This window comes from Camelus dromedarius, chromosome 30 (genome assembly GCF_036321535.1).
Source record: "Camelus dromedarius isolate mCamDro1 chromosome 30, mCamDro1.pat, whole genome shotgun sequence".
NCBI classification, from domain to species: Eukaryota; Metazoa; Chordata; class Mammalia; order Artiodactyla; family Camelidae; genus Camelus; species Camelus dromedarius.
In genome coordinates, this window is record NC_087465.1 from 6,617,246 (window position 1) to 6,644,978 (window position 27,733).

At 40.3% G+C, this 27,733-nt stretch overlaps 1 protein-coding gene and 1 pseudogene across 5 annotated transcripts in view; both read right to left on the reverse strand.

The window, feature by feature from the left end:
- ASPH (aspartate beta-hydroxylase) overlaps nucleotides 1–27,733 on the reverse strand; it is a 160,443-nt gene that overhangs the window by 57,323 nt on the left and 75,387 nt on the right. For all 5 annotated transcript variants that reach the window (XM_064480835.1, XM_064480836.1, XM_064480837.1 and 2 more), the window contains 2 exons: nucleotides 24,996–25,040; nucleotides 16,252–16,293 (listed from right to left, as the gene is read on the reverse strand). In XM_064480835.1, coding sequence (XP_064336905.1) covers nucleotides 16,252–16,293; nucleotides 24,996–25,040 — 87 coding nt within the window. The remainder of the gene's footprint in view (nucleotides 1–16,251; nucleotides 16,294–24,995; nucleotides 25,041–27,733) is intronic.
- Nucleotides 1,861–1,973, reverse strand: LOC135319698 (U4 spliceosomal RNA; annotated as a pseudogene).

Below are 27,733 nucleotides of genomic sequence, written 5' to 3' on the forward strand. Positions count from 1 at the left end.
GAGCAAAACATTCAAGATGTCAAGAATCCAGTATGAGGATTTTTGATGAAATTCCTCCTGCCGGGTACAGGGAAGGCCAGCCCCTCTCGACCAGCACTCCCCCAGCACACAGGCAGCGGGGGGGGGTGGGTGTGAGCCCTCAGTTCTTTCTCCCTTTCATTTAAAAGTGGGAATTGTGCAAGGTATTCTATTGCCACACTTCACACTGGGGTCTGAACTAAATCTGCTATCACGTTGAGAGAGGGGCATGTTATTCACTGTTGAGAAACCCCATCCGCAGCCAGCCGTGGGGGTGCTCCTGGCCGGAGTCTTTGTATTATCTCTGTGAAAAAGGAAAAATTAACATGTCTGATCCAAAAAGGACCCCTTCTGAGCCCACTTCCTCTAATGCTATCTTCCTCGCAGGTACACAGGACGGGGAGAAGAGGTAAATCCTGGCAACTCTGGGGGACCGTCTTCCCTGCCAGCCTTCCCTGCAGCCTGGAGGGAAGAGGGGAGGGGCACCTTCCTTCACCTCCTACAGCAAAGGAATAATGCAATTCTCTTCTCCTAAGAATTAAGTATCAGCTACACGCCAGCAGGAGTTCAACGTTCAAAGCTGAAACCGAACAGTTAACATAAATGTTTTTCAGTGGAGAGACACAAGCTACTACAACTCAGTAAACATTAGATAAAGGGCAATTGTTTTCATCTGCTCCTCTATTGAAATAATGTGGGATTCTGCTGGGAGCAGTCAGTGACTCCAGCAAGTATTCCAGTTTATTAAATGTAGTCTGCTTTCTCCCCACAGGGTTATTTTAATAAATTATACATCACTCCCCTTCTAGAGTAATAATCCTTTAACAGATGTGACCCCATATGTTAAATTAGAAATTTCAGAGACGCTAAGTGATGTGTTTTCTATACATAACGGAAACCCCTTCAGTGCCAAGGCAGTCCACAGGTTTACCAACAGCTGCTTCAGACATGATGAATTTCATCTCCATGTTTGCTGTTCCATAAAAGAACAGCCACCTTCCCCAGTTTTACCTTAGATACAATTCTAACAGTTCCCATCTTCTCATTCTAGAGACTAGAGGCTTCAACTGATCACAAGTCAATTAGAAAGAGGAAGTGAGTGTTGCTTGAATCAGACATACGCTCAGCAGCAGGAAGTAGAAGCCAACAGATTAAAGGAAGAAAGACAGAAGAACCATCAGAAATGAACCCAGCTCAAACAGCACTGCATTATGGGTCAAACTGTGCAGAGGTCAACAGTGCTGTGTTCTCAACAGCTCCAAAAGGTTTCCCTGCACAATAATGGATGCTCATTAAAATGGGCACGACAGTCTCCAACCACCAATAAAAGGTACAGTGTGTGTGCAACATACAATTTAAAAAGGCAGAGATGTGTAAAAAGTATTTCAGAAAGATATCTACCAAGTTTTGTTTATTTTGTTTAAATGGTGCTTAAAGGTAAAGTCATCTTGAAATATTTGTTTCTATAAAATGTTGATTTCCCAGGAATGTCAAATAAAACAGTAATTTTCAAGCCTGGATGCACATCAGTATCACCAGGAGAACATGAAACAAAATAGAGATTTCCAAGCACCACCGAATGAGAATCATGAAGGAGGTGGAGGGAAGCAACAAGAACCTCTACTACAAAGAGAAAAACAAAAAATAATAAATATAGGTAACCCTGCCATGCAACACCTCAGATAGATCTAAAGATTAGTATATGTTATACATGTGAATAACTTTGGTATTTGTAAGCTTAGTTTCTAATACTGCCTTAATTTTTACTTAGTTGTTCAAATGTCAATAAGGATCTATACATTTGATTGATGTTTGCCAGCACTGATATTGGCAGTTGGCTTTGATTATTACATCTTTTAAGTCGTCACGGGAGGGTAATGGGGAAACTTTTCAATTAGCAATAAGCACACCTCAGATAAACCTCTCCGGCTACGATACGCCCGCTGCACAAAGCTTGATCAGTGTATCGTTTAAGACAGAAGTTACACCTGGCTCATATTTTTTCAGACAGCATCAGAGATTTCACCAAACCCATGTGGAAAGCTTTCAGTACAATTTGATGATTGCAATGAAAGAAATCCCAAGAGTGCCTTTGGAGTTTCTCTCTGTGCCAAAAATGAAAACCTGATATTACTGGAAGTATTAGTCTTGGTTTGAGGGGTAGTGGGAGACAGTAAGGTGACCACAAACTTTCAACAAGCAACCCAGCTGTAAAGATCTGGATCTCTGTGGAATGAGAAATAGTTGGGTTTATTTAGGCAATAGCAGGATGATAAAGTGACAGATAAATGATTTCTGATATTTTAACAAGTAGAAAATGCATGTTTAAATGCCAGATTTTCATTACAGACAAGGGTGCATATGGATCAATAACAGAGACATAAACCTATAATTCAATATACTGAAAAGTAAAGCCATTGCCCTTCGGAAATAGATGTAGTGGAAATAACAATAATGAAGAAAGGGATGTTATTTTCAAATACTAAGGTTGAAAGCATACTTTCAAAACAAAATCAAATTTCTAAATATTTCCATATCATTCATGAAACAGCGGTTTGCAAGACACTGCACATCAGATAATGAAGGGCAGTGATCCCTGAGAGACAATCAAATTTTTCAAAACCAGTGATAAAATGGCAACTCTAAACGTCGACAGAATAGACAGTAACACACAAGGTAACAAAAAAAAGGATGATAAGATTTCTTATTAGAAAAAAAAAATAGAAGAGAGTGAAGCAGTATTTTTAAAGTATGAACAGAAAAAAAAAAAAGTCAACTGAGAATTCTATACCCAGCAATAATATCCCTTGAAACAAAAGCTTTTCAGACATACAAAAGCTGAAAGGATTCATCACCAGCTGGCTTACGCTACAAGATATGTTACATGACATCCTTCAGGTAGAAGGAAATGATAATCATGGGGAATATGGATTTACACACAAAAACTGAAAGGGCTGGAAACAGTAACTGCATGGGTCAACGTGTTTTCTTCCTTGTTATTTAAAACTCTTTAAAAGCAAATTAAATAAAATAATTGTTTAAACAAAAATAATAAGCATGTAGTGCAGGCTTTGGAGCATACTTAAAAGTAAAATGTATGACAAGAGTAACACAAAGTCGAAGAAAGAAGAAAGTATATTCCTTTAAGGTTCTATATAGTGTATGTGAAGTAATATAATATCACTTGAAGGCAGACTGCAATAAGTTAAGAATGTATTCTACAAACCTTAAAACAACCACTAAAGAAAACAAAGAATTATAGCTAATAATCCAACAAAGGAGATAAATGGAGTCAGAAAAATTATTTGATTACTCCAAGAGAAGGCAGAGAAAGGGGGAAAAAATGGAAGAAGAGATTTGACAAGTAGAAAACCTACAGTAAGATGATAGGTTTAAACCTAACCATATCAACAACCACATTAAATATGAATACCTCAGTTAAAAGCAGAATTTCAGCTTGGATGAAAAAGTAAGACCCAACTATACCCTGACTCCAAAAAACACAGTTTAAATATAAAGACACAAATAAGTTAGAAACAAACGGAAGTAAATTGGCATGATGTTCCAATAATATCAAAAGAAAGCTGAAGTGCCCATATTAATGTCAAATAGATTTCAGTCCAAAGGATATTATCCATGGTAAAGGTTATTTCATAATGATAAAGGAGTCAACTCATTAGGGGAACATAATACTCTAAATGTTTATGCATCTAGTAACCAAGCTTTAAAACGCATGAATCAAAAACCAGCAGAACTGTAAAGAGAATTAAAAAATCTGCAAATCCATTAGAGATTTTGCTACTGTTCACCCAACAATTGACAGAAAAAGTAGGAAGCATATCAGCAGGATAAAGAAGATCTGAACAAGAGCGTAAACCAAGTTGACCTAACTGTCATTTCTAGAACACTCCCCCCACGACAGCAAAATAGACATTGTTGCAAATAAAGCTTAAATAAAGCTTTATTTAAGCTTAAGCTTCCACCTTAAAAACTAGAAAAAGAAGAGCAAATTAAACATACAGCAGTAGAATAAAGCAAACAACGAAGATCAGAGCAAATATCAACAGTTTAGAAAGCAGAAAAGTAACAAAGTCAATGAAATTAAAGATAATGAAGGACAGTGATCCCTGAGAGACAGAATCAGATTTTTCTAAACCAGTGATAAGACGAGAACTCTAAGTGTAGACAGAACAGACAGGAACACACAAGGAAACAAAAATAAGGATGATAACAGATTTCTTATTAGAAAATTGAAAATTATGAGGCAGAGCAAGAATTATAAAATACTTTGGAAACACAAAGAAACGAGGCAATAATACTTCTAACAGGGATCACAAGGTAAGAATTAAGGAAGAATTTGGTGTTAAGCCGAGTCTTGAAGCACAGATTTAACTCGGGATGAGGCAGAAGCAGAGAAAAATCTTCCACACGTAGAGGGAAATATCGAGGTGGAAACGTGAAAGACACAAGTTCAGGGATCTGTGGAAAGTTGGATGGAATTTCACCAGACTCTGGTTCAGGAATCCTGGGGGTCAAGGCTACATAGATGGCTTGGAGTCCGATTAAGAAGTTTCTTGAAAAGTAGCCTGAGGAATTCAGACCCTGTTCCACAATCAGTGGTTACTGATGGTTTTGATGAGTGACCATAAATAACCTGTGTTTTAGGACATTTCTCTTGTCGTGAGCGCACTTAAGTGGACAGGCAGAGGGGGAGAAGTGGACGTGACTGCAACAGTCAAAAAAGAAGCTGTGGCAGGGCTGAGGGCAGGGCAGTGAAGGGAGAGGGTCAAATTCCTGGGTAAATTCAATGGTTAAATTTTAGGGGAAAAGAAGAGTTGAAGATAAAACTCCTAGAAATAATTAAACCTGAAAATACCAAAGAAAAAAAAAAGCTGCGATTTCTCACGAGAAACAGTTACATTCAGACAACTCTGTCTCCACTTGAATAAAAATGCATCTGTTAATTTCACTGTGTTTCTAGATTATCATGTTTTTTTAAACATAGTGCACTACTGAGCACACTGTCACTCAGAGAGGAGGTGGTGACATTCTGAAACATCACAGATTACTGTCAGCCTGAGAGATAGAGTATCTGTTGTGATTCTTTTTATGAATAATATGCGGTTTATTTTTGTGCAACGGCACACCACATGTTTTGGTTTTTAACAGATGGCAAACTCTTTTTACCAGGGTTTTAAACTTGCACCCTGGGAATGAAAACTATTTATACAGTAAACACTTTTAGCTGATCCTATCTTTGGACGCATTTAATTAAAGAATGAGCTACCAATAGCACAATCAGGCAGACACATGGGAGGAAAGCAGGAACTTGCTTCCTTGCTGAATGCATTATTTTACCCCAGCAATTTAAAGCACACATGGACATTAATGGTGTGATTGAGTTTTCTAATAAATCCCTTAAGCAGTTAGAGTTTTTAGTTAGCTGTTTTCCGTAACAGTGTTAATAAAGCTTTAACAACAGAGGCAGAAGGTAAGCAAAATTTCCTCTTTAATGAGATGCCACTGCAAGCATCCCTCAGGTAGCTCTCCAGGATTCCCACACCTTTCTCAGTTTGCCGATGCTCATTTTCCACACGTAAACACTTTCTAGAGGGACATCCCTGGAGAATCACTATTCTTCTCTTGTACTTAAGACATTAAATATATTGGGATGTCGTGCGGATGAAGTTTATCGAATTCATCAAGAGCCTCTTAGAAAAGGTACAGATACAAATAAACAGCATTAAACAGCACCTGGACTTGGGGATCGCGTCCATTTTATTATATAAAATAGCAACGGGGGAAAGTAATGGTAATGGTTGCTCCTATTTGTATAGCATGACACCAGGGACAAAGTGAAATGGTCACCCAACTTACTGAAAGCTGCAGGAGGGCAGGCAGAATCACCTCCACATTTCACACGTGGAGAAAGAAAAGGTCCAAGAGTCTCAGAGACATATTCAAGATCAAATGGCAAGTATGAAGTTCAAGATCAAATGGCAATTAGAATTGATGGTGCTGAGACAAAAACCCCTGGAAAAGGACCTGTTTCACTGCATCGCAAAAATTCTCTAGTTCTGATCTAGTGACTTCATGCCAGTAAGAGGAATTTAAATAGCTACCAGGAAAATGTTCAGGGAAAGAAAGAAAGAAAACAAAAAAAGATAGCTACTTTCAAGGCTGATGCAGGCTGAATAATACTCCCAAATCTCCAAACTTCCTGTAGTGTTATGGGTTTCAACCTCCAAACACCACATTCAGCCACATACTTTAAGACCCAAATAGATCAAGTCGCGTAGTCAGTCTAAGATGACTGACCGAGAGTGGAAACACCCTGTGAGTATTTCCGTTACCCCAGTGTTGGTGCACTAAGTATGTTTTAGATACTATGAATCTAAAAGGCAATTTTAAAATGTTCCTCCTTTTTTCTTTCTTTCTAACAAGTCCCTTCCCTCGTGTTTTATAATCATACGGAAATAGTACAGGAAGCGCACTGTTGAGGTATTATACTTCTCAGGGCGTAAAAGACAGCCTGCACCTGGCCTCCCTCCCTGCCAGGCACAGAGGCACGCAATTAATGGCAGGACAACACACGCCCTGCTGGGTCTTATGCTGCCCGAGTCTCTGTCTGCAAGTGCCATGGAAAAATATACTGCAGAGAAACGCACACAGGGTTCACGGCAGCAGTTAAAAAGCAAGATGCGGTATGAATCAAAGTGACAAGGCACAGGAATAAAAAGCTCTCCCAAGTTCATTGGTTTTATGTAGAAGCTATAATTTGCAATTAAGGCTCCTTGCATCCTATGACTGGCTGAATGACATTCGTAATGACATCACTAATACGTTGGTATCAACGCACAAAGAAGTCAGTGATCCTTGGGGAGAGGAACAAACTCCAATGACACATAAAAATCAAGGCTATTACCTGAAACACACTTTTATCAAGCCTTGGCTTTTATGTAAAGGATATCGATTAAAGGCATCATGCTGTGTAAACCGATTTCATCCACCTTTATTTTGAATTTGGTTTTGAGTGTTTCGCACAACTTGAGTGGAGTTGGTATTATACAATCATGGTAGCTAACTGGCCCCAAAGGCTCCAGATAAAGAATATGTACATAGTCCTAGAAGTGGGCCCTCATCTATTATGTGAAACAGGAAAGGAACAAACAAAAACTACTATCAAAGGTATTGAAGAATCAAAGGAGAGAAATTGTAAAAAAAAAAAAAAATCACTGGATATTAAAAAAAAGGGAAAAATTATGACAATTTTCCCCCAAAGTGGTAGTGTCAAAAGTTTCAAGACAGGATTTTTAATCAACTTAAACTGTTTCATAGAGCACGTTCCCGTGATACCCTAGTAACACTGCTCTTGCAGTGAAGACGAGCCGGCTGTGCACAGAAACACCTAGGACTTGTTTTTCTTATCAACCCATCATTCCTGCCATTAACTAGGTACCTGAATTCACAGGTCTGTGCAAAGAGAATTGCACTGACAGATACAACCGTTGCTCACTAATTGAGGACCAGCACAAATGTCACCCCTCCATGAAGACTTGAGCTTGACTGACATGGTGTTAGGGATGAGTAAATAGACCGGCTTCTCAGGCAGAACGTAATAAAAATTGCCCGAATCGAAACAGAGAGGATTTGATTTATTTTCACTGCTACTAATACTTTCTATTGTCAACACATACTTGATTTTTTAATGAAAAACATAAACACATGGCAAGAATTACTGCTGTAAATGTCAGTACCATCTACCATTATATCAGAAGAATGAAAAATGCCATGGGGAAGAGCTCTGTAATCAGAGATAATTTTCAGTAATGCATTTTCAAACTAATCCACTTTCCACCTGTTGAAATAAATGAACATATTCAACTACCAACAGCATTGTCTTTTTACGGCACATTTTTGGAAATTTTCAGCTAGCTCGGGCATATGTGGCTAATGTACTCTTTAATTTGCTTCAGTGTACAAACAGACAACGTGTTAATACAGAATAAAGTGGATTATTCTGCTTTGAAGACAGGGTCACATTTCCCATCAATTAAAAGAAAATTTAGATCCTAATGATAATTTCAAAACACACTAATATCTGAGTCTTTTTCTTAAAAAACCTATTTAACTTCCCTGTTCATGCTGTCACAATTATTAGAGAACTTACAGTTATAAAATGTTGAATGCTCAACGGGAAACTTTAGAATGGAATTTTAATGATAACAAAGAATTTGCTATTATTGTCCTGTGGTGTATTTGACTGAAGATGCACTCTGGCGGAAACAGGTGCCCTGAATTATCACTCAAACTGCAGTAAAGTTAAAAATCACGAAGTGAAAAATAAAAACAAAGCACATGTGTATTTCAACACAACTACAAACCTTTACTACACTTGATGAGATTGGTAATATATGCTGAGCTTATTTAAATCACTAAAATTGGTGTAATTAAACTTCTCTCTAAATCAGACTTGTATAAGAGTCAAAATCTCCTATTATTAACTTATCTGTAGAAGTAATCAGACAATAACTGCTGGTGTATTTTAGGACCCACTACAAATACTGCCGCTGTTGGATGTAATGACTGTAATAAATCTGCAACAGCAGTTATCTCATAACCTCTTTTCACAGCTGCAAGGGTGGGAGGGAGATTGTTTTTTTCAAAGCTCTTCCCCGAGTTGGTTTAAGTGTGCCCTTGCTACGTTGCTCTTCTACAATATGGGAAAATTACAAAGCCATAGTGGGGTGGCCTGAACTGAACCACGAGCCTACATCCAAGCGGGCTCTTGGTACTAATAATGAAAAATATATAGTGTTTTACTGCTGAAGATGATGAACCAAAGCCTCCAATGGGCAGCTAAAAGACAGAAGATCTACATACACTGACCATGCAGGAATTAAGTTCAAGGCAGTGATGACCTGGTCAAGCCCATGTGCACCAATGGAAACGACCCTCAGAGACCAAATAATTGAAGCTTGATCACAGGTGTCACCATAGCCAAGTACTACTGTTCTTATCTCAATAAGATAATGAATAAACTGTTTGAGTGAAGTACCATGCTTTACCCTTCCCAAGCCAAAGCCATGTGAATCAAGATTGTCCAATGTTTTTGTACATATTTTATTATTTTATAATAGAAAAATATATGAAAACAAGGAAATATTGTTAGACCTGTTCAAAGGATCAAAAAAGACCAGAGAACACCATTCTCTTATGTATTCACTCATACATTCATTTATTCCAACCATTTATGTACCTGTAAGGCACTGTACATGAAGTTAATAGATTTAAAACCAATTGGAAAGATGTTTTGATAATACAAAACCCAACAAGGGGTTAATGTCAGCAATACAAATAAGGCCACTGAAAATCAACAAGAAAAATTTTTAAAAATATGAATGGGCAGCTCACAGTAAGGGAATCCAGAATGGCTTACAAATGTGAGACAGCCACCTTCTCCAGTATTCAGAGTGTTAGTATTCGTATGAAATATCACTGAAACATTAAAACAGCTATTTGAAGGCACAGGAAAATGACCAAAGACAGGCGGAAACTGAAAAATCGAAGAGTTCATTCTTGAAAGACTCTCTCTACATTGGGTAAGAATGGTGAGTTTGCAGTTTTCTTGCGTGGAGCACTCACCAACCACCCCAAGTCAGAAAGTGATCTTACCAGAAGGAGCAGATGACATCATTCAGAGCAACAGAGTAGACAGAAATTTAAAGGAGAAATTTTGGAAGCAGGAGAGCCACAAAAAGGCTGAGATCTTGCTAGTAAACTCTGCTCAAACCCCTGGCTGACTGATAAGTTTCCGTCTCCATGGGTAGCCCCAGGGAGGCTGGTAAAAAAGCAAGCAGAAACTTGAAGAGGATGGATTTGTTAAACATGACTGCAAAACAAACTACCTCCAAACTCAGCAACTTACAACAACCGTAAATGTTTATTATCTTAGACACGTTCCTTGCTACACACACCTGCCTGAAGGGTTGCTGTGTATTCTCGCAACAGGGCAGCTGACTTCCCCCAGAGCACGTATCCAAAGGAGAACGATGTCCCTCATGCCCTAGCCTTGGAAGTCATGCTGTCATTTCTGCAATGCCCTACTGGTCACACAGGTTAGCTCTATTCAGTGACGAGAGGACTCCACAGGGGCATGAAGGGGAGGTAAGAATCACCAGGGACCTTCATGAAGGCAAACTGCTGCAGAAATTGACCTTCGAAAAACAGAACTGCTCCTGGTGAAATGTGGGAGTCTCCTGTGTTTCGCCTGAATACAATTCTCAATACACACACAGTCTGAACTGCAGAAAATAGACACCCTACTTGTTGGAGGTGTAACTTGAGCATAAGTTGGGGCTGACAAAGCAACCGGAAGCTTAGATGGGGAATCCCAGAAGCCAGCCCCAAACTTTGAATGAATTCTGCCTAAATCTTCGGCAGACCACTAAACCACCCGGGCACAGGGCACCTCCACCCCCCACCCACCAGAAGGCTAGACTTAAAAACAGCAGCTGGAAGCCAAAAAAAAAAACTAAGCAGAGGCAGTAGCTGCTTCACACTGCAGGGGAGACAGATTTTTCAGTTTGAGTCCAGGCAAATTAACTGTGTATTAGACACCAACAGTCCCCCCACCTAAAAACAAAACAAATTCCAGAGTTGCTACAATATATACACCATCCAGCTTTTGACCAAAAATTGCTAGACATGCAAAGAAACAGGAATCTCTTGACCTATAATCAGGAAAAAAAAAAGTAGTCAACAGCAACTGCCTTTGAGCGTGCCCAGATACCAGGTGTATTAGAAAAACACTTCCAATCAGGGATTATAAATGAGTACAAAGAATTAAAGAAAAACAAGGTATGAATGATTGAACAGATATGCAATTTTAACAGTGAAACTGAAACTATTAAAAAAAGAAGAAATCAGAAATCTAGAGCTGAAAAGAACAGGAGCTGGAATGAAAATTTTGCCAGATGGACTCAACAGCAAATTTGAAATGGCAAAAGAAGCAATCACTGAACTTTAAGATAGAAGAAGAGAAATTATTCAATACAGGAAGGAACACTTAACAAAGGGAAAAAAAAATTAACAAAGTTTCAAAAACTCTGGGACAGAATCATACAGTCTAACAAATTAATTAATTAACTAATTAGCTAATTAACTGGAGTACCAGAAGTCATGGAGAAAGAAGAAAAAAATTGAAACAATGGCTAAAAAATACTTAATTTACAAGATTTTTTGCTAAGGATTAAATGAGAACCTACGTGAAGATAACTTGAAATGTAGTACATTGTAGACACTTAAACGTTCATTCAAACTTGGATATTCTGTTTATAAACCTTCTTGTCCTCTGTTTTGGCTCTTTGCATCTCATATTTTCACCATCAGATGAAAAGGCAATTACAGGCAATGGAAGTATCCACATTTTTCATACTACAACTATTTATTCAGCTCCTATGTAATGGTTAGTTGCCATTGGACAGACAGAATGGTTAATTTTATGCATCAGCTTAAGTAGGCCATGGTACCCAGATATTTGGTCTAACATGTCTGGATGTGGCTGTGAATGTATTTTTTTAGATGAGAAGATTTTTTTTGATGAGACTAACATTTCAATCAGTAGACGTTGAGTAAAGCAGATCATTCTTCATAATGTTAGTGGGCTTCATCCAAACAGCTGAAGACCTAAAGAAAAAGACTGACAGCCTTGCCCCTACAGGGTAGAGGGAATTCCGCCTCCAGAATGCCCTGGGCCTTGAGCTGCAACACCAACTCTTTCCTGGGTCTTCAGCTTGCCTGCCTGCTCTGCAGATGTTAGACTGACTGCCTCCACAGCGTCATGAGCCAATTCCTTAAGATACATCTCTCTGTGTCTGTGTCTCTCTCTGCCTCTCTCTGTCTCTCCACACACACACACACACACACACACACACACACACACACACACACACACACCCGACTGGCTCTATTTCTCTGGAGAACCTTAACTAATACTAGGCTGGGAGTAGAGTGGGGCAGGTCACAGTTCCCACCTTTAAGAAGTGTTTTTTAAATGAAAAATTATGGGGCAAACTCAAACCATGTGCTAAAAATCTGAAACACAGTATTCCTTGGGAACAGAGAGGACAAGCACATCTTCTGGTCTTGGGGAGGAGATGGGGGTGTAGTCAGGGAAGGCTTCCTGGCAGAGGTCATCTCTACGCTCAATTCTAGGGAACAGGAGTTTGTGATTGTAAAGTGAGGAGGCAAGGAAGAGCATTTTGAACAGAGGAAAGCCATAAGCAGAAGCCAGGTCCTGAGAGGCTTTATGTGCTGTCCTAAGGAGCCTAGTTTTTACTCTGTTTTTGCTCAAATATGTTATAAATGGTTATGAAGAATCCCAGGAAAAACTGCATAGAGATATGTATACTTAAAAAACACGAAGACTTCTTAATGAGGCTTGATCGTTGCCCTTGTGGGTTCTCTCTCTATTTTCCTCCTGATCACAGAAAACTCAGAAGCAAGCATACCAGGTACCAGTTGCATCATGCTGATTTAAGGACAATAACACAGCCATCTCAGCCTTTCCTCTAAGCCAGATTACAGACGTCAATTGTTAGTGTTTAAGTGTGGCTTGCTTTCTAGTGCCATCTGGTGTTTTGCTGGGGCACTGATATTTACTTCTTAAAAGAATACAAATAGTAACCAGGAAATCTTTAAATGACTTCTTAAAGACATTCACAAAAATATAGTTTAAGCATATCCTCAGTTGTAATGAATGGTATAATGGGTATTAGATATTAGTCTCAATCAAAGGAGAACTTCAGGAAAAGTCCCTGATCCGAATGCGATTTTATCTAACACACACACAGATATACACACAGAAGCAAAAGCACATACCCCTTTTGCAGGCATGGATATTCTGTTGTTCCTCAAATTTCTTTAAAGGCTCACAAATCCTCAGTGAATCACTGACATTTGATATGTATTAAATTAGTAACACATTGCATACTTTTACCTTCAATGAATTTGTTAAAGCACACTTTTTTAAGAAGCTTTGAGTAATTTTTGACTCCCCTCCTTCTCTCCTGCCCCGTCTCCTAGCCATTAGCAAATCCTACAGAACTCACGTGCGAGTATATGCAGGGTCCAACCGCCACGCACCATGTCTACCCCACATCCTAATCCTGTCGCCAACATCCCTCGCCTGAACTACTGTTGTCATCTTCTAAGTGGGCCCACTGCTTGCAATCTTGCATCCCTAGATCCAGAATGGGCCTTTCAAAACATAAAACAGATCCTATCAATCTTCTTCTCAGAATCTCCCAACAGCTTCCCCTCTCACAAGACAATATTCAAAGCCCTATGAGATTCAGACCCTAGAAACCCCTCTAATCTCACCCTTCCTCTCTCCCCTCACTGTCCTCACCGGCCACACTGGCCTCCTCACTGATCCTCACATGCGCGAAGCGCACCTCCCCCGAGGACTATGAACATGCTTTCCACTCCTGGAACTCAGCTCTCCCAGCTGGCTGCTCGGCTCGCTCCCTTCCACCTTGCGTCTCCACATGTCACTGTCCGGGAGGCCCAACAACAGAGCAACACGCCCGCCCACTGTCATTCTCTGTACTCTGCTCCTGTTTCATATTCATACTTTCATATTTTCATACTTCTTCTATTTTTTTAAAAATTACGTATCTCCCCCAACACATACACTAAAATATAAAAAGTGTATATGTATGGGGGGGTCTGTAATTTTTAAGTTATGAGCATCATGAGAACTGGGACTTTGCTTTTACTGAACGTTTTGGCTCCAGTGCCTAAAATAGGGCCTGGCACATAGCAGGTACTCAGTGTGTACTGAATAAATGGATAAATAAAAATAATTGTCTGAAATGAACATCTAGCAAGCCGTTTTTCCACTGCATTACTTTGCAGCTCACAGTCAGTCCCACTCTGTGGTTGCGGAACACGGACTAGGTGGACAAAGGTGACATCCAGTGGGGAGAAACTGACATAGCAATTGTGGCCAAAACATGTAAATAATCTGATTCAATTTAAGAAGCTAGCATTTCCTAATGGCATTCGTTTGGAATTAGCCCTGTTCCAAAACCATGACTCTGTCAAAATAAACTAAACCTGATTCTCTAAAAGAAAGGGATCACAGAATTATTAATTCTAAGTAAAAACAAAACCTTCCTTCTCTCACCTGTAGCTCTTCACCAACACACTTAAGGGGGTAACACAAGAGTAGAAAATTAGGCAACCGAATAGCTCAGCCTGAGACGAATTTACAATTACCATTAAAAAAAAATCTCCATTTCTATTATTATGAAATTAAAATCTGACTCTTAAGACATTCCATTTTTCCCTCTGCATATTCCAGAAGTGGGACATTTCCCCTTCCCTCTGTGTGATGGAGAGTGAGAAGCAGGGAGCTGCAGGAGATCCTCTCTACTGGTCCCATGAAGAAATAGCCAAGGAGCCCACCTCCCATGCACTGGAAAACTCGCTTCAGGCTCAGAACTCCCAGAGGATAAAGCTGTGCGGAGGGTGCCGGGCAGCGGAAGGTGCCGGGCAGCACAGGGGGAGGACCTGAAGCCCCTGGAGAGAGAGCCCACTGCAATCTGAAATTAGATGGGGAGGGAGGCCCCCTGAGAGGGCAACAGTTGAGGTAAGGCTGAAGGAGCAAGCTGTGTGGGCATCGGGAGAACACTTGGCCCCAGGGAGTGGCCAGCGCCAAGGCCCTGAGTCCTGGGTGTGCCTGGCAGGGATGCCAGCGAGGCTGGAGTCAAGACCAGGAAAGAGAGAGTCACAGGACGGGCGGTCAGGGAGGAAACCAGCAGAGAAGGGAGAAGTGAGAACACGTCGGCGGAGGCCTTGTAAACCCCTGCAAAGAACTTTGGTTTTACTCTGAGGAAGAAACGAAGATGCTGGAGGCATCTGAACAAGGTGATATGACCTAAGTTTTAAAACGGTCTCCGTGGCCACTGAATTGAGAAAGATTCTAAAGCCAAAGGAAGACCAGTTGGGAAGCATGTGGAATAATCAGGAGAGATGGTGGTGGCTGCAACCTGGGTGGCAGAGGAGGAAGGTAGCAGGAAGGAGCTGGATTCGAGATCCACTCTGAAGAGCGGGCTCAGGGTTTGCTGATGGGACAACAGGGAGGCAGGAAAGAGAAGGTTCGTAGGAGGACTGTGTTTTGAGGGGAAGGTCAGACTCCTATTTTATACCTATTAAGTTTGATATGATTATTAGAAAAGTTAAAAAAAACTAAATCTGTGTATTACTTTAATAAAAAATAAACAGCTAGTTAGAAAAAAAAAAAAAACCGCATGAACTAAATGCCTGTTCCCAGCCTAAGGGCTGTGAAATTATGGCCAGAGGCCAGTAACTCCACGTGTTCCCATAGTGTTCGCACAGAGCAAGACCTTGTACCTTATGTGGACTGTATCTTTTCAGTGTAAACACTGCTTTTATCACTACAAAATAAAGCCGCTCCTGAAACTCTAATAATGTTTAATCACTGAAGATTTTATCATTCAACTAATACTTAAAGTATAACCACTATGCTATGATCATCCACATAAATTTTACAGATTTAACTTTAAAAATAGCTCCTCTAAGTTTAGGAACCTTTGTGAGAATTGAATTAAAAATCTACTGGGTTCCTAAATTCATTAGAGTGCCTCTGTCATCAATTCTTGGAAGGCAGAGATGATACGTTTTACATGGGTGTAACTGCACGTCTGCCTTTCCAGTAATTCAGAGTTCCTTGCAAAAAGAACATATTCTAGCAATCTTTGGATCTCTGGACTTCGCGTAGTTGTCAACATGGGTGACAATTAGTAATTTTTAACATTTCGGAAGTGCTCTTCCTCTGCTAGATACTGTGTAAGCACTTTACATACATTTTCACTTAATTACTATTGTGGAAACAAGTCTTACGGTTTCTAGAAGTTAGGACTATCATTATTACTCCTGTATCACAGAAGAGGAAACTGAGGCACAGACTAAGTAATTCTCAAGACACGCATGTAGTGAACTGCAAAACTAGGGTTAGAAGCCAAGGTCTCTCCAGAGACTTAGCACTTAATGTTTGTGTAGAAAGTTAATGTCTGTTGATAAAATCATTGAAATCATAAGCCCACTGGCAATTTAACCACTGATGTGAAATAAAGTCATGCTTTTTATGGGTAGTATAACTTTTCCCCACGTATACTTAAAAGGCGGTTGATTTGATCATCTCACCTTTTTCTTTTTTTTCTGGATCATCTGTTTTTCTATTTGTTTCTGAAAAGTAAAGACAAAACAAAGTTAAGTACCATAAGAGTCACCGTTCAGAATCTCAGAATATAGGACTATCTTTGCATGAATTCAAATAAATACAGTTTACAAAAAATTTCTGAGCAAACAATTCAGCTTTCCTAAATCCTGAATTCTTTACCTATGCAATTTGTTATGAAATATTCAGAATCTGAGTTACATATAAACGTCACTGAGCAATAAGCAGGAATCAGGCACCAGGCTGAGTGTTCTTGTCTATAAGAAGCGATGGGGTTCATCTCCACCAACAGTAAGTGCCTTTATGGCTACAAACTGAGTCTGGAGAAGCTGTACTCAAAGCATATCCAGTATTTTTATTGTCTCCTAAAAACCATATACTACTTTATAATAGGCACCGTGTGCTTTAAAGGAACACAGCGTACCACGCTACTGTGAACTCTAGCCTCATCTTCAAGGACTCCACACATCCACAAGTGACCCACTGGGGATGCCAGCACCGAGCCCAGGTGTGCCCTAGCTCACCTGCTGAGAGCCAGGGTGGGACCGAGAGCCCACCTGTGTCAGCCGCTCACTAAGTTAATCAGAGTTAGTGTCTCTCTCACAAATATGGGCTGCCAACCACAGTGAAATCCACCAAGAACCTGGACCAGCCAAACAACATCCACTGTGCGACAGAAATCAACAGCATGTGACCTGATCATGTGTACATTTCTGCATTTATAACCTCATGTCTGGCCTATTGTTGAATATAGATTAGGAACTAGTCGATTTTCAAGGTAGACCAGTAGTCCCAGTAGTACTTCTCTAGTCTTTTGAGTATTTCTGGGAACATGTGTGTACGTGTGTATAGCAGTGGGGATGGGACAGAGTTTGGGAGATTGATTAAAATATCAGATTCCATCCTCTCACCACAGTGGACGTGAGAGGGTGTGGGTGCCACGCAGGTGGGATCAGGGGTGCAGTCATGGTCATTCCGAGTTTTGGATCCCCTCTCCCACATTCATTCATATTAAAGATTTCACTTTGTGGAGGTGGGAAGTCAATCTGAAGCAGGCTCCTGATGCAAGGAGGGGATTTTCATCATCAGGCAAGTGTCTTCCTCCTCTGAGGCCCTGGGGAGAGGAAGTGAGGCAGGAGTGCTGCCAAGCACGCGGCATGTCTCTTGGCTCCTGACACCCTCTGCAGAAGGTCTCATCTCCTTCTTCATGCAAAGGAGAAGCTGAGGCTGCGAAAGTGGCAGGGGGTCCAGGGGAGAGGGGTGGAACTGTCAGAACTTCCAGGTGCTGGACAGAAACCTAAACAGGATGGACGCAGGGGGCCTTCCACTGTAATCCTGCCCCCGAAAAGGTAGCAGAGCAGTAAACGTTAAACAAAATAAATAAACAGTACCTATTAGAGACAGGTTAAGAAAGGGCTTGAAGTCACCCCTTTGTGATTTGAGTCATCAGAAATGCTGCAATATTTGAAACTACTAGAAAGCACAAAATGAACAAATTTTGTTATGCAACAAAACAAAAAAATACACCTCCAAATAATGACAACGTAGAGAAGAACTCCTCGGCATTTTATTGCACTGAAGTAACATTAAACAGAAGACACTGACATCACTTTTAGAAAATCCATTGATGTTGCCCAGCTGGGCATTTATTTGTAAAGACAAGGCTTATTAATTCAGATATTTGGAACTAAAAGTATCTGAAGTTGACCACAGCATAATGAATCCTCAATGTCCAGAAGTCTAGAGATGATTCTATACAAAAATCCAGTAAAATTTATTTTATTCATTTATCAGTTCTATGTCACTCCTAAGTTTCCCTAAAAAAATATGGCTTTATAAAAAGAAGTGTTCTATAATTCACAAAATGAAGTAAGAGCTTCATTAGATTCTGAGTAGCAACTCTGTATTACCCATATCACAGCTTTAGAAAATTATTGCTTTTTTTTTCTTTTTTAACTAACGCGTTACTTAGGAGTTCACTACACATTGGTTCAGCATAACTCTCTACATTATATCTATGATCTATAAGATAAAAATACAAAATCTCTTTGATTTTTAACCCTAAAAGCAGGAAAAACGTCACTTTATCTTAAAACAATGTGAACACAATCAAGAGTTCCTCCCGGCATGTCAATGAAACCACTTCTGAGGGTTTTTTTTTAGCTCATGGTCCTTTCAAAATGAGAGTGTAGCTACCCTTTTTCCTAACAAATGAGTATTTTCATCACAGCAACTATTTTCAAGCCACAGATAAGCCACATTAAAAACAGAAGAACCCCTTCAGTGTGGAAAGGAAAAGGCTCAGACGTCAGGCAGCAGCAGGTCCCTGGCTCTGTGAGCACTTTTCACACACCCTGCGTCACCCCGCCAGAGGCGATGTTGAGTTGATGCAGTAAGAGCAGGGAGCAGTCTTCAGTGTTGTGCCGGCATCGCTTAATTAGCCCAAAGCAGAACCACCTTCAATTTACACACCAGTCACTGGTAAGAGATTTTCTAAAATTTAAACAAACAGACTGGATACAGCTATTCTGCGAGCAATCCCAGGCAGCCAAAAGCATTTTCACATGATGTAACAGGCCATTCCTTTTCCCTACATCCTAGCAAGGAATTTTAATGTTTCCCCCCTTAGTTTGAAAAATAAATTAACCACGATAATTTAAGCTTTTATTGAAATATTACATTTTTTCTAATTAATAAGCTAAAAGCTACAGGAATCTCAACTTTGAGTTTTACCCTGAATACTCGAAGCTAGTGTAGGAGTTTTTTTTATAAAGATCAGTGCAGGTATATACAACTCCGGTCTTCACAGCTAATGATGACTCCTATGAGTGTTTCTAAGAGCGCTCAGACAAGGCACTCTTAGTGGCTTTAGCTCGTGTTTAACGCAGTTCATACAAGTCAGCTCACATAGTTAGTGTTAATTACTGATAAAATATATCAAAACCCTGCCATGACAATTGCTGCTACATCATCAATATGATTATTAAGTATTGTCTGAAAAACACATAAATCCAGGTAAGACTAAAAAGCTGTGTCACAGAACGAAAAAGGAAAGAAATCCAACAGATCCGCTAAGGCTATCAAAAAAAGGACATGCAGGAATGTAACATTACATGTGATTTTTTGTTTCTAAAAAAAAAAATACACTAAAATGCCAGTGGACTATGATTCATTCAAAACATCTTTAGTGTTCATTCCCAAAGATCTTGGTCTGCTCAGTAATTACTTCACAAGATCTATCACAGCCATCTTTTGGAGCGTATGGGTAAGCTGGTCCTCCTGTGGTGGTAGGGGCAGTCTTTTTGAAGCTTTAAGTATCTGCAAAAATAAGGGGAAATCTAAATTAAAGGACCAACTAGACATAGACTGTGAAATTGCTTCATTTTTACTCTACTTATTAAAAAAAAAACCCCGCCAACCGAAGTAAATCTTTTTTGCTTTTGTGTTGTTGCTGTTTTTAAGAGCAACCTGCTTAATAGAATGATGAACTTAATAGAATGACGAATATCTAGAGAAGTTCCTGGGGGGTTACTTGCAAAGCTAATGAAAATCTGAAGTTCTTTAGAGCGTCTGAGAGTTACAACCGAATTTAAGAATTTCAGGCTTCTGAGAAATACAAGCACTAAATTTCTTTCTCCCATCAATGTTTTCACTCACTGTATTAAAAAGAAATGCAATAGATGGGGAATAAATCTAGTACGGTATTTGAAACACAAATATAGGATGGATTTTCAGCACAGCAACAGGATACTGTAAGTTGCAGTTAGAATATATTATTTTAAATAATCTCATGTCAATTCTAATGTGATTGCTGATATGTAAGTGCCTGGTTAAAAAAGAAGGTATACAGTGTTTTAAAAGCAAAATTCATTCCTGTCCAACTTTTTATAAATACTTTCTTATTCCAAACTTCAGTACCTGGTTTATTTTATTATCACAGCATCGGATCGATGTTACAATTAGAGTAAAAAGGAGCTTGTGCACATAAAGGCCTGGCCAAATCTTGATATAATTTCTAAAGCTGGATTATGATTGACCCATCTTTCCTTCCTTCCATCCTTCCTTCCTTCCTTCCATCTTCTTTCTACATGTGTGTGTGTATGTGTAACCAGAAATTTTTATATAAGCAGAATTATTTGGTGCTAATGAGAAATAACTGGAAACTGTATGCATACTTGAATACATATCCAACTGAAATGAGCGTTTACGTCCACCAAAAGACATGTATAGAAAAACTCACAGCAGCTTTCTTCATAATAGCCCTAAACTAGAAACAGTCACTACAGCCATCAATGTAGAATGGAATTTTAAAAATAGAGTATATTTATAGTAAAAACAGCAATGAATAAGACCAAGTACTATACCTATCAAAGTGGATAAAACAGTCATGATGGTGAGCAACAGAAACCAGTCACAAAACAAGCGTATATGCATTTGTGTGTGTTTACTCGTGGTTCTATTTAATCAAATTCAAAAGCAGGCAAAGCAATCTGCGATGACACAGCTCAGGAGGGGAGTTACCTTAGGTGGGGACGTTACTGAGGGGGGAGAAGGAGAGATTTCTGGGGGCTGGAAGAACTCTCTGTAGTGGGTATAAGGATGTATCACGTGTCCAAGTTCATTAAAGTGTACCCTCAACAGCTGAGCACTTCCCTGTGTGTAGATTACACCCCAAAATAAAGTTTTAAAAACATGGGTTTGATTTCAGGTTCTCCTCGAATTTACCAGTTAGCTGGACTGTAAGAAATAAGCATTTCTGTAACCTGTGCGACCAAAAATCCTCAAGACGATGGGGACTTGTTCAAAGTGTAATGATGGTTAACTGATGACAAGGCAAATACGCTAAGAGCTCAGTTACGATTTTAAAGGACCCAAACATGTGCCCCTGAATATGTGTAGAAGTCTCCACTCAGAAGTGGTTCACCCAGCTGCAAACCCAGCATCTCCAAAATCAGGCCAGTCGGTCTCCACTCACCCTGCCTTCGGCATCTCCATTAAGGTTCCATCATTCATTCATTCATTCAAGCCAGAAACACGGGAATCGTCCTGGCCTCTTCTCCCTCAGCCCGCCCCCTCTCCCACCAAATTACTTCCAACGCCAACGTCCAAGAAATCAATCCTGGCTCTGCATCCTCTCTACCACGGGCACGCTCTGCATCCTTCTTATCACAGGTCACGCTCCCACCACTTCTGCTTCGATGAACACACCTGCCCCTCACTGGTCTCCACCTCCTCACAGGACTGCTCTTTTCAAATCTGGATCTGATCATGTGACTCCTCTGTTGGAATTTTTCAGTGCCTTCCTATCACTTCTAGGCCCAGATTCAAATTTTCAAACATCCTTGAGGGGACTCTCCCAGAAGTGCCACCTGCCTACCTATCCACCTTGTCTTCTTACACCCTTAAGTGGCGCACCGTCTTGGTCTTTGCTGCGCACACACTTGCTCCCCCGCTTCCCACTCGCCAGCTCCTGTCACTTCGAGCAGCCCCTCGAAGCTCAGCTCTAGCATGACACGTGGGAGACCTTCCCCCACTCCCTGCACCCCTGGCCCCTGAAGCTGGGTTAGTTGTCCCCCTCCGTGTGCTGCCCTGTACCCCACTCTGAGAAGGGAACGACACCGTGCTGGTTGTTGGACTCAGCTGTCCACCCACAGATCTGTGAACCGCAACAAGGCAGACAATGAATTGTTCACTGTGTATCCTCGCTGCCCAGTGCAGAGCCTGCTCCACTGTAGCTGCTTCCTAATGGATTTCGTGAATAAATGATCAAATCATGAACAATAATCTGCATATCAGGCACTTACTGCCATAAGCGAAGACCCCTATTGCTGCCAGCCTAAAGCTGGTGGTGGGCCTTCATTGGTCAGTGTTACTGGTCGACAGGGGAGGTCTGAGTGACAGTTCTGGACGGACACACCCGAGTGAAGCCATCACCCCCTGGCTAGAACATTCAAGGGTGGGGTGAGTTACAACTGTCATCGCTACTTTCAGAGACAAGAGCAGCGACTCACCCAGAAACACAGGCGCTCGCGTGTCGCCATTTTGAATAAGATGATTATGGTCACAGAACATAGTATTCACTTTTCTTTGGGCACTGCATGACACAAAAATTCTTAGAGGAACCAGCTAGTCAAATGGCCTAAAAGTACTGTTTGGTGGGAAATTTTACTCTGATGAGTTTCCTAAGTGATTCCTTCATAAACCACCCAGTTTGTGCAATGTATACTTCTGTTATCCAACTGCTAGAAATGTGCTGCATGATTTCAAGTAAAACTACGACTTCGAGGACAAAGGTGAAAACCCACTAAAGGAGCAGAGGTTCCAAAATCAATTTAAAATAAATCTGGCGTTCAAAATGACTGACTTCTACTATGAGAATGATCAGTTCTCAGGACCTTAACATCCTTACCAAAAGCACACCTGCAAAGCACTTATAAATTCACAAATAGAAACAAAAGATGGCAAAATTTAAACTATTGGGCAACTTACTCTTCCACAATGAATTATAATGAATCTTCAACACTTCTGAGTCTTAAATGAAGTACTAATGCATATTAAGAGAAAGAGGCCTGAGAGTATCTACTCTCTCCTTTCACCAAAACAGCCCTCAGAACTCATCAGTTCCGAGGCCTTTGTGTAAAATACCCTCGAGCACAGCAGCTGAGAGAGTGAACTCTGGAGCCAGAAGGCAAGAATCTACCACTTGTCAGCTCTGGGCAGGTTACTTTGCTTTGCTGGGCCTCAGTTTTCTCATCTGTAGAATGGAGCTGACAGCATGTCTATCTCTTGGGCTCCTGGAAATATTAAGTGAGCTAATTCAGGAGTGTGTCTGGAAGAGCACTACATACATAATGCTTAATAAAGCCTCTTATGTGGCAGGAAGTGTGCCTATGAACCAAATCTTCCCTTTCATCTACTAGGGCTGGTAAATATCTCACCAAAAAAAGGGCCTTATTCCAGCCGCCAACCACTTAGTATTTTATATTTATGTTCCAAGGAAATTCTTAGGCTTCATTTATAAAACATAGAACTTTTGGGTTAGAAAAGATTACATTTCATACCTGCAATTAAAGTCAGGTCAATATTAAAAAATATGAACTGTAACTAGAAAAAAAAAGCCAATGTTGTAGAAACTCGTTATTTTGAGGAATACTCATAAAACAATTTTCTTTAAAGGAACGGATGCCAATCAAAATGTGAATTCAGTGACCTGCCCTGCATCCTCAGATTAGAAAGAAGGCACTCTGTGAAGCATCGCTCATCAGAGAAGAGGAAATTACAAAAGTAAGACAAAAACATCAACCTTCCTTGCTCTGAGTGTCTTTTTTTTCCCCCTGTAATCATTTATTAAAGTGAGCCAAAGCGATCGGAGGTAAAAGATGTACAACTTTGCTGAGAAAGAAATTTAGAATGAGTCCACAATTATATCCAGTGTGAGACACACATTTTTCTTCCTTCTCAAGATTCAATTGTCCAAACACTCCTGAAATGGGTAACAGCCAAATATTCCAGATTTATTAAAGCTGGAATATATAGAGAGGAAATACGTGCATACACTGAGACACACAAATTTTAAAATTCTATCTCTTCGTGAAAGTTGAGCATCTTTTTTAAACACAAAATACACATGTATGCCCAGCAGCCATCATTTAAAAGATCAGTGTCTCCATGGATTTCTTTTCTCATTCATATAATCCTAACAACACAGTTCCCTTCAACATTTGTATGTGTTATTATAAATGTACACGGTGTGACAACTGTCAAAACCTAGAACGTCCCAACCATTAAATGAGCAAACACAAGCAGTGGTGTAACTAAAAATAGTCTTTGATTATACAAGGCTTTGTTCTCTTGAAATTTAGTGTTTCAATAAATTTGGCAGGCACGAGTAAAAACTGAACCAATAAATGACACAAAAAGGAAAAAAATGCAAATAAAACATAGAAACAAGGAGAAATACACTTGGGAAAGAGTTGCTTGAAAATCCTCTCTGAATAAAACATTTTTTCCCCATTTTGAGAACAAGAGGTCTAGACGTTAACTTCCAATTGCAGGCATAGTTATGTCATCTCTAAAATGTATTTGAAAGCACAGGCCTTGATTGAAATGCTGTTCTCATTCTTTAAAAGCACTGATGATGAGAGGAACAGGTGTGGGACGGCAGGAAAAAGCAAAGAAGTGGGTGTCACCCGCTGGGCTGGCGGGAGGGACTGCGGGACACGGACAAGTTCTAAGCAGCCTGGATCGCCGTGAGGCACTGAGGATGCTCTCAGGGAAGATGGGGAACGGGGAGGAGGAGGAGCAATGGAGCAGATTTACGCACTATTCAACTTTCATCTGAAGGCAATGCTGAGTCCACATCCTCCATCAAGCAGCCAGTCAATCAAAAAAAGGGGAAAAAACACCCTAACTTCTACTATGATCACCAGCTACAATGGCAAAAATCATACAATACTTTGATCATAAATACTCTTCAAATTCGAGCTCAACTAACATGTACTAGACTGAATCTAAAGTGTATTTTCCGTTACTTTGGCTCAATGCACCAAAACAGAAAATTTCCCTTTTAAATTTAGGTATTAATTAATCCCTCTCTCAGGAGCTTTACTCTCCATAGAATTATCTGATACAGCTAGAGTGACTATCAACAGCCCCTTTTAAATTAAACAAGATAAAAGGAAAAAGCAAGACATCTAACAAAAGGCCATACCTGGTGGTACTTCCTGGTGCTCCTCTGCAGGGGGCGCCTGCGTTTCTGCAACAAGTAACAGAGGGACGGCCCGTTACACACTGCGGACCAGTGCTCAACACACACACTGCCGGCATTCGAGGTACGGTGGTGATTTTTACAGAATGTGGGGGGATTTGAGTGCAATTATCCTAAAACAGGAGGTTTTTACACTATCACAACAAAGAAAACATTAGCTGTAACTTCATAAAATGTTATTTATTTCTCAACTGTTCTGAACCACAGGCTTTAAAACATTACCTGCCTAACTGACTAACCTCAAAACTCCGTCTGGCAAAGGAGATATGAACTAAAACTTATGTTTTCACCATGGTTTTGCAGGAGACTTGATAAGAAAGCTGAGGAGAGACTTTTAAAGCATCTTGTATTCTTGTTAACAGCACAGAACAATAAAATGGAAGTAGAATCGTAAAAAATACATCACTCTCCCTCATAAAGTTTTTGAAAAATAATATTCAAGATAACATATTCTAAAACTAGTCAAAAATGTGGATACAAACTTTTAACTTCTAGTCTTTCCCCCTGGCTACTTCAACCCACTTACAACTAAACAGACTGTGAGCCTCAACACCCAACGGTAGAATGATGCATTGATCTGATTTGCTCTATGAAATTACATCACGTGTTAATATCTTCATATCTAACAACCCATTTAACATCACCTTAATCTACAGATAAGACGGTATCTGCTTTCCTCTTACTCCTTAAGATTTGAAACAAGCTTCGGTCAAAAGGAGACATTTTTAATAGCATTTTCTAAAACTCAAATTAGCTATGTAGGTATTTTGATTATTTTATTCTTGCATTAATTGGCTTCTAAGGGTAAGAGTAACCTATGCTCAAAATAGAAGACTTGAAAATATTTTACATAAAAGTACAAAAGAAACAGAAAAATATCACACATATTCTCCTGACCCCTGTTAATATTCGGGAAAACGTCCTCCTTCTAGCGGCAGTACCGTGAACGTTCACGGCCTTTCTTTGTTGTGACTGGTTTGTTGATGGTCTACCTGTTTATTCAGTTGTCAGCAATCTAGAGACATATTAGCCCTTTACCAACTTTACCAATATCTTTCTCGGAATTTCTTTCACTTTCGTCATTTTACATTTGAAAAAAACCGTGTGCATCATAAAGTACGAATCACTCCCACTGCTATTTCCATCACTGATGTTATACTAAGGGAGACATTATTATTGCAAGACAAATTTTTATCTAAATGCGTTCTGGACAAAATGTACATTTAACATACTTATCTGAAAAGTATTCTGGTAATGACACAGCAAGAGGATTTTTTTTAAAAGAATTCTATCAGCACCACCTGAAAGGTTTGCCTACTGATGCAGCCTACTTTTTCTTACTCCAGCACTTTTTAAACCCACTTCAGTACGGCTCTCACTCCCCCCACTTGACTCAAATAGCTTTGCTAAGATCAGCAAGATTCTCTATGATACCAAATGCAGTCGATGCTTTGCAAGCCCTGGCGTTCCAACGGCAGCAGCATGAAACATACTCTCTTTTCTTCCGCTCTTTCTCATTCTCCTCTGCTGGTTTTCCTCCTGCCTCACTGGCTGGTTGTGTGCGCTCCATCAGACCTCACAATGCTGGGATTCCTTAGAGCTCGGTCCTGGGGCTACTGGTCTACTCTCTCCACACGCACCTCCAAAATGATCTGATCCGTTTCCACTGGAGTTAATACCATCTTCATGCTGATGGCTTCCCAGCATTTACACGTATCTCAGATCTCACCTACCTAGTTCACCCTGGCATATCCAACCCCCTACTTGGTACCTCCACCTGGGTATCTGCCATAATTCCCAAACATAACATGTCTAATATGAAATCTTTGGTTTTCTTCCCTAAACCTGTTTCTTCCACATCCTAGTCTTCTTCTCAGTAAATGCCCCCCTCATCCAACAGTTACTCAAACCAAACCAAAGGTCCTCTTTACAGCCACCAGGAAGTTTTGTCAATTAAAATTCTAAAATCATCTCAAGTTCGAAACGTCCCCCTCCATTTCCACTCCGTGACCTTACGCCAGGCCACCACAATCACTTCCTAGGGTCAGGGCACAGTAACTTCCTAATGGGGCGGCCCCTGCTTCCATTCGTGCTCCATCCAATCCATCCTCTAAGAGTAGAAGCAATTTTGCAAAACATAAATCAGATTATGCCCTATCTCCGTATTTCCATAGAGTCTCACTGTATTTAGAATATAATCCAAAGTCCTTACTAGGACCTTCAAGGCCCTGACTGATCTGTCTCTTTATTGCTTAAGTCAATTCAACTTCGGTTTTCTATTACCTGTAACAGTAAGTAACCTTCCTGACGCAGATGGGGACGAATGGAAGGGTTTGCAGACAGGACTGAGATAGCCGGATTTATACTTTTGAAGAGTTCATCCTAACAGCCTTGTGAAAGGTGAATTTGTAGGGGACAAGTATGGAGTTAAGAAGACCAGCCAGAGGGCTACTGCCACTGCCCAGGAAGATGATGAGAGATGGAACTAGACCACTAGGGCCACAGAGAGAAAAGACTGAATTTGAGAGATGTTCAAGTACTCCATTCAACAGGATTGGAGATTAGCTGTAGAGACAGAGGAAGAGGAGCTGTCTCCTAGGTTTCTGGTTTGGGAACCCAAGTATTTATTGATGGAACCAGTCGAGACAAGGGGAGAACCAGTCGAGACAAGGGGAGACGGG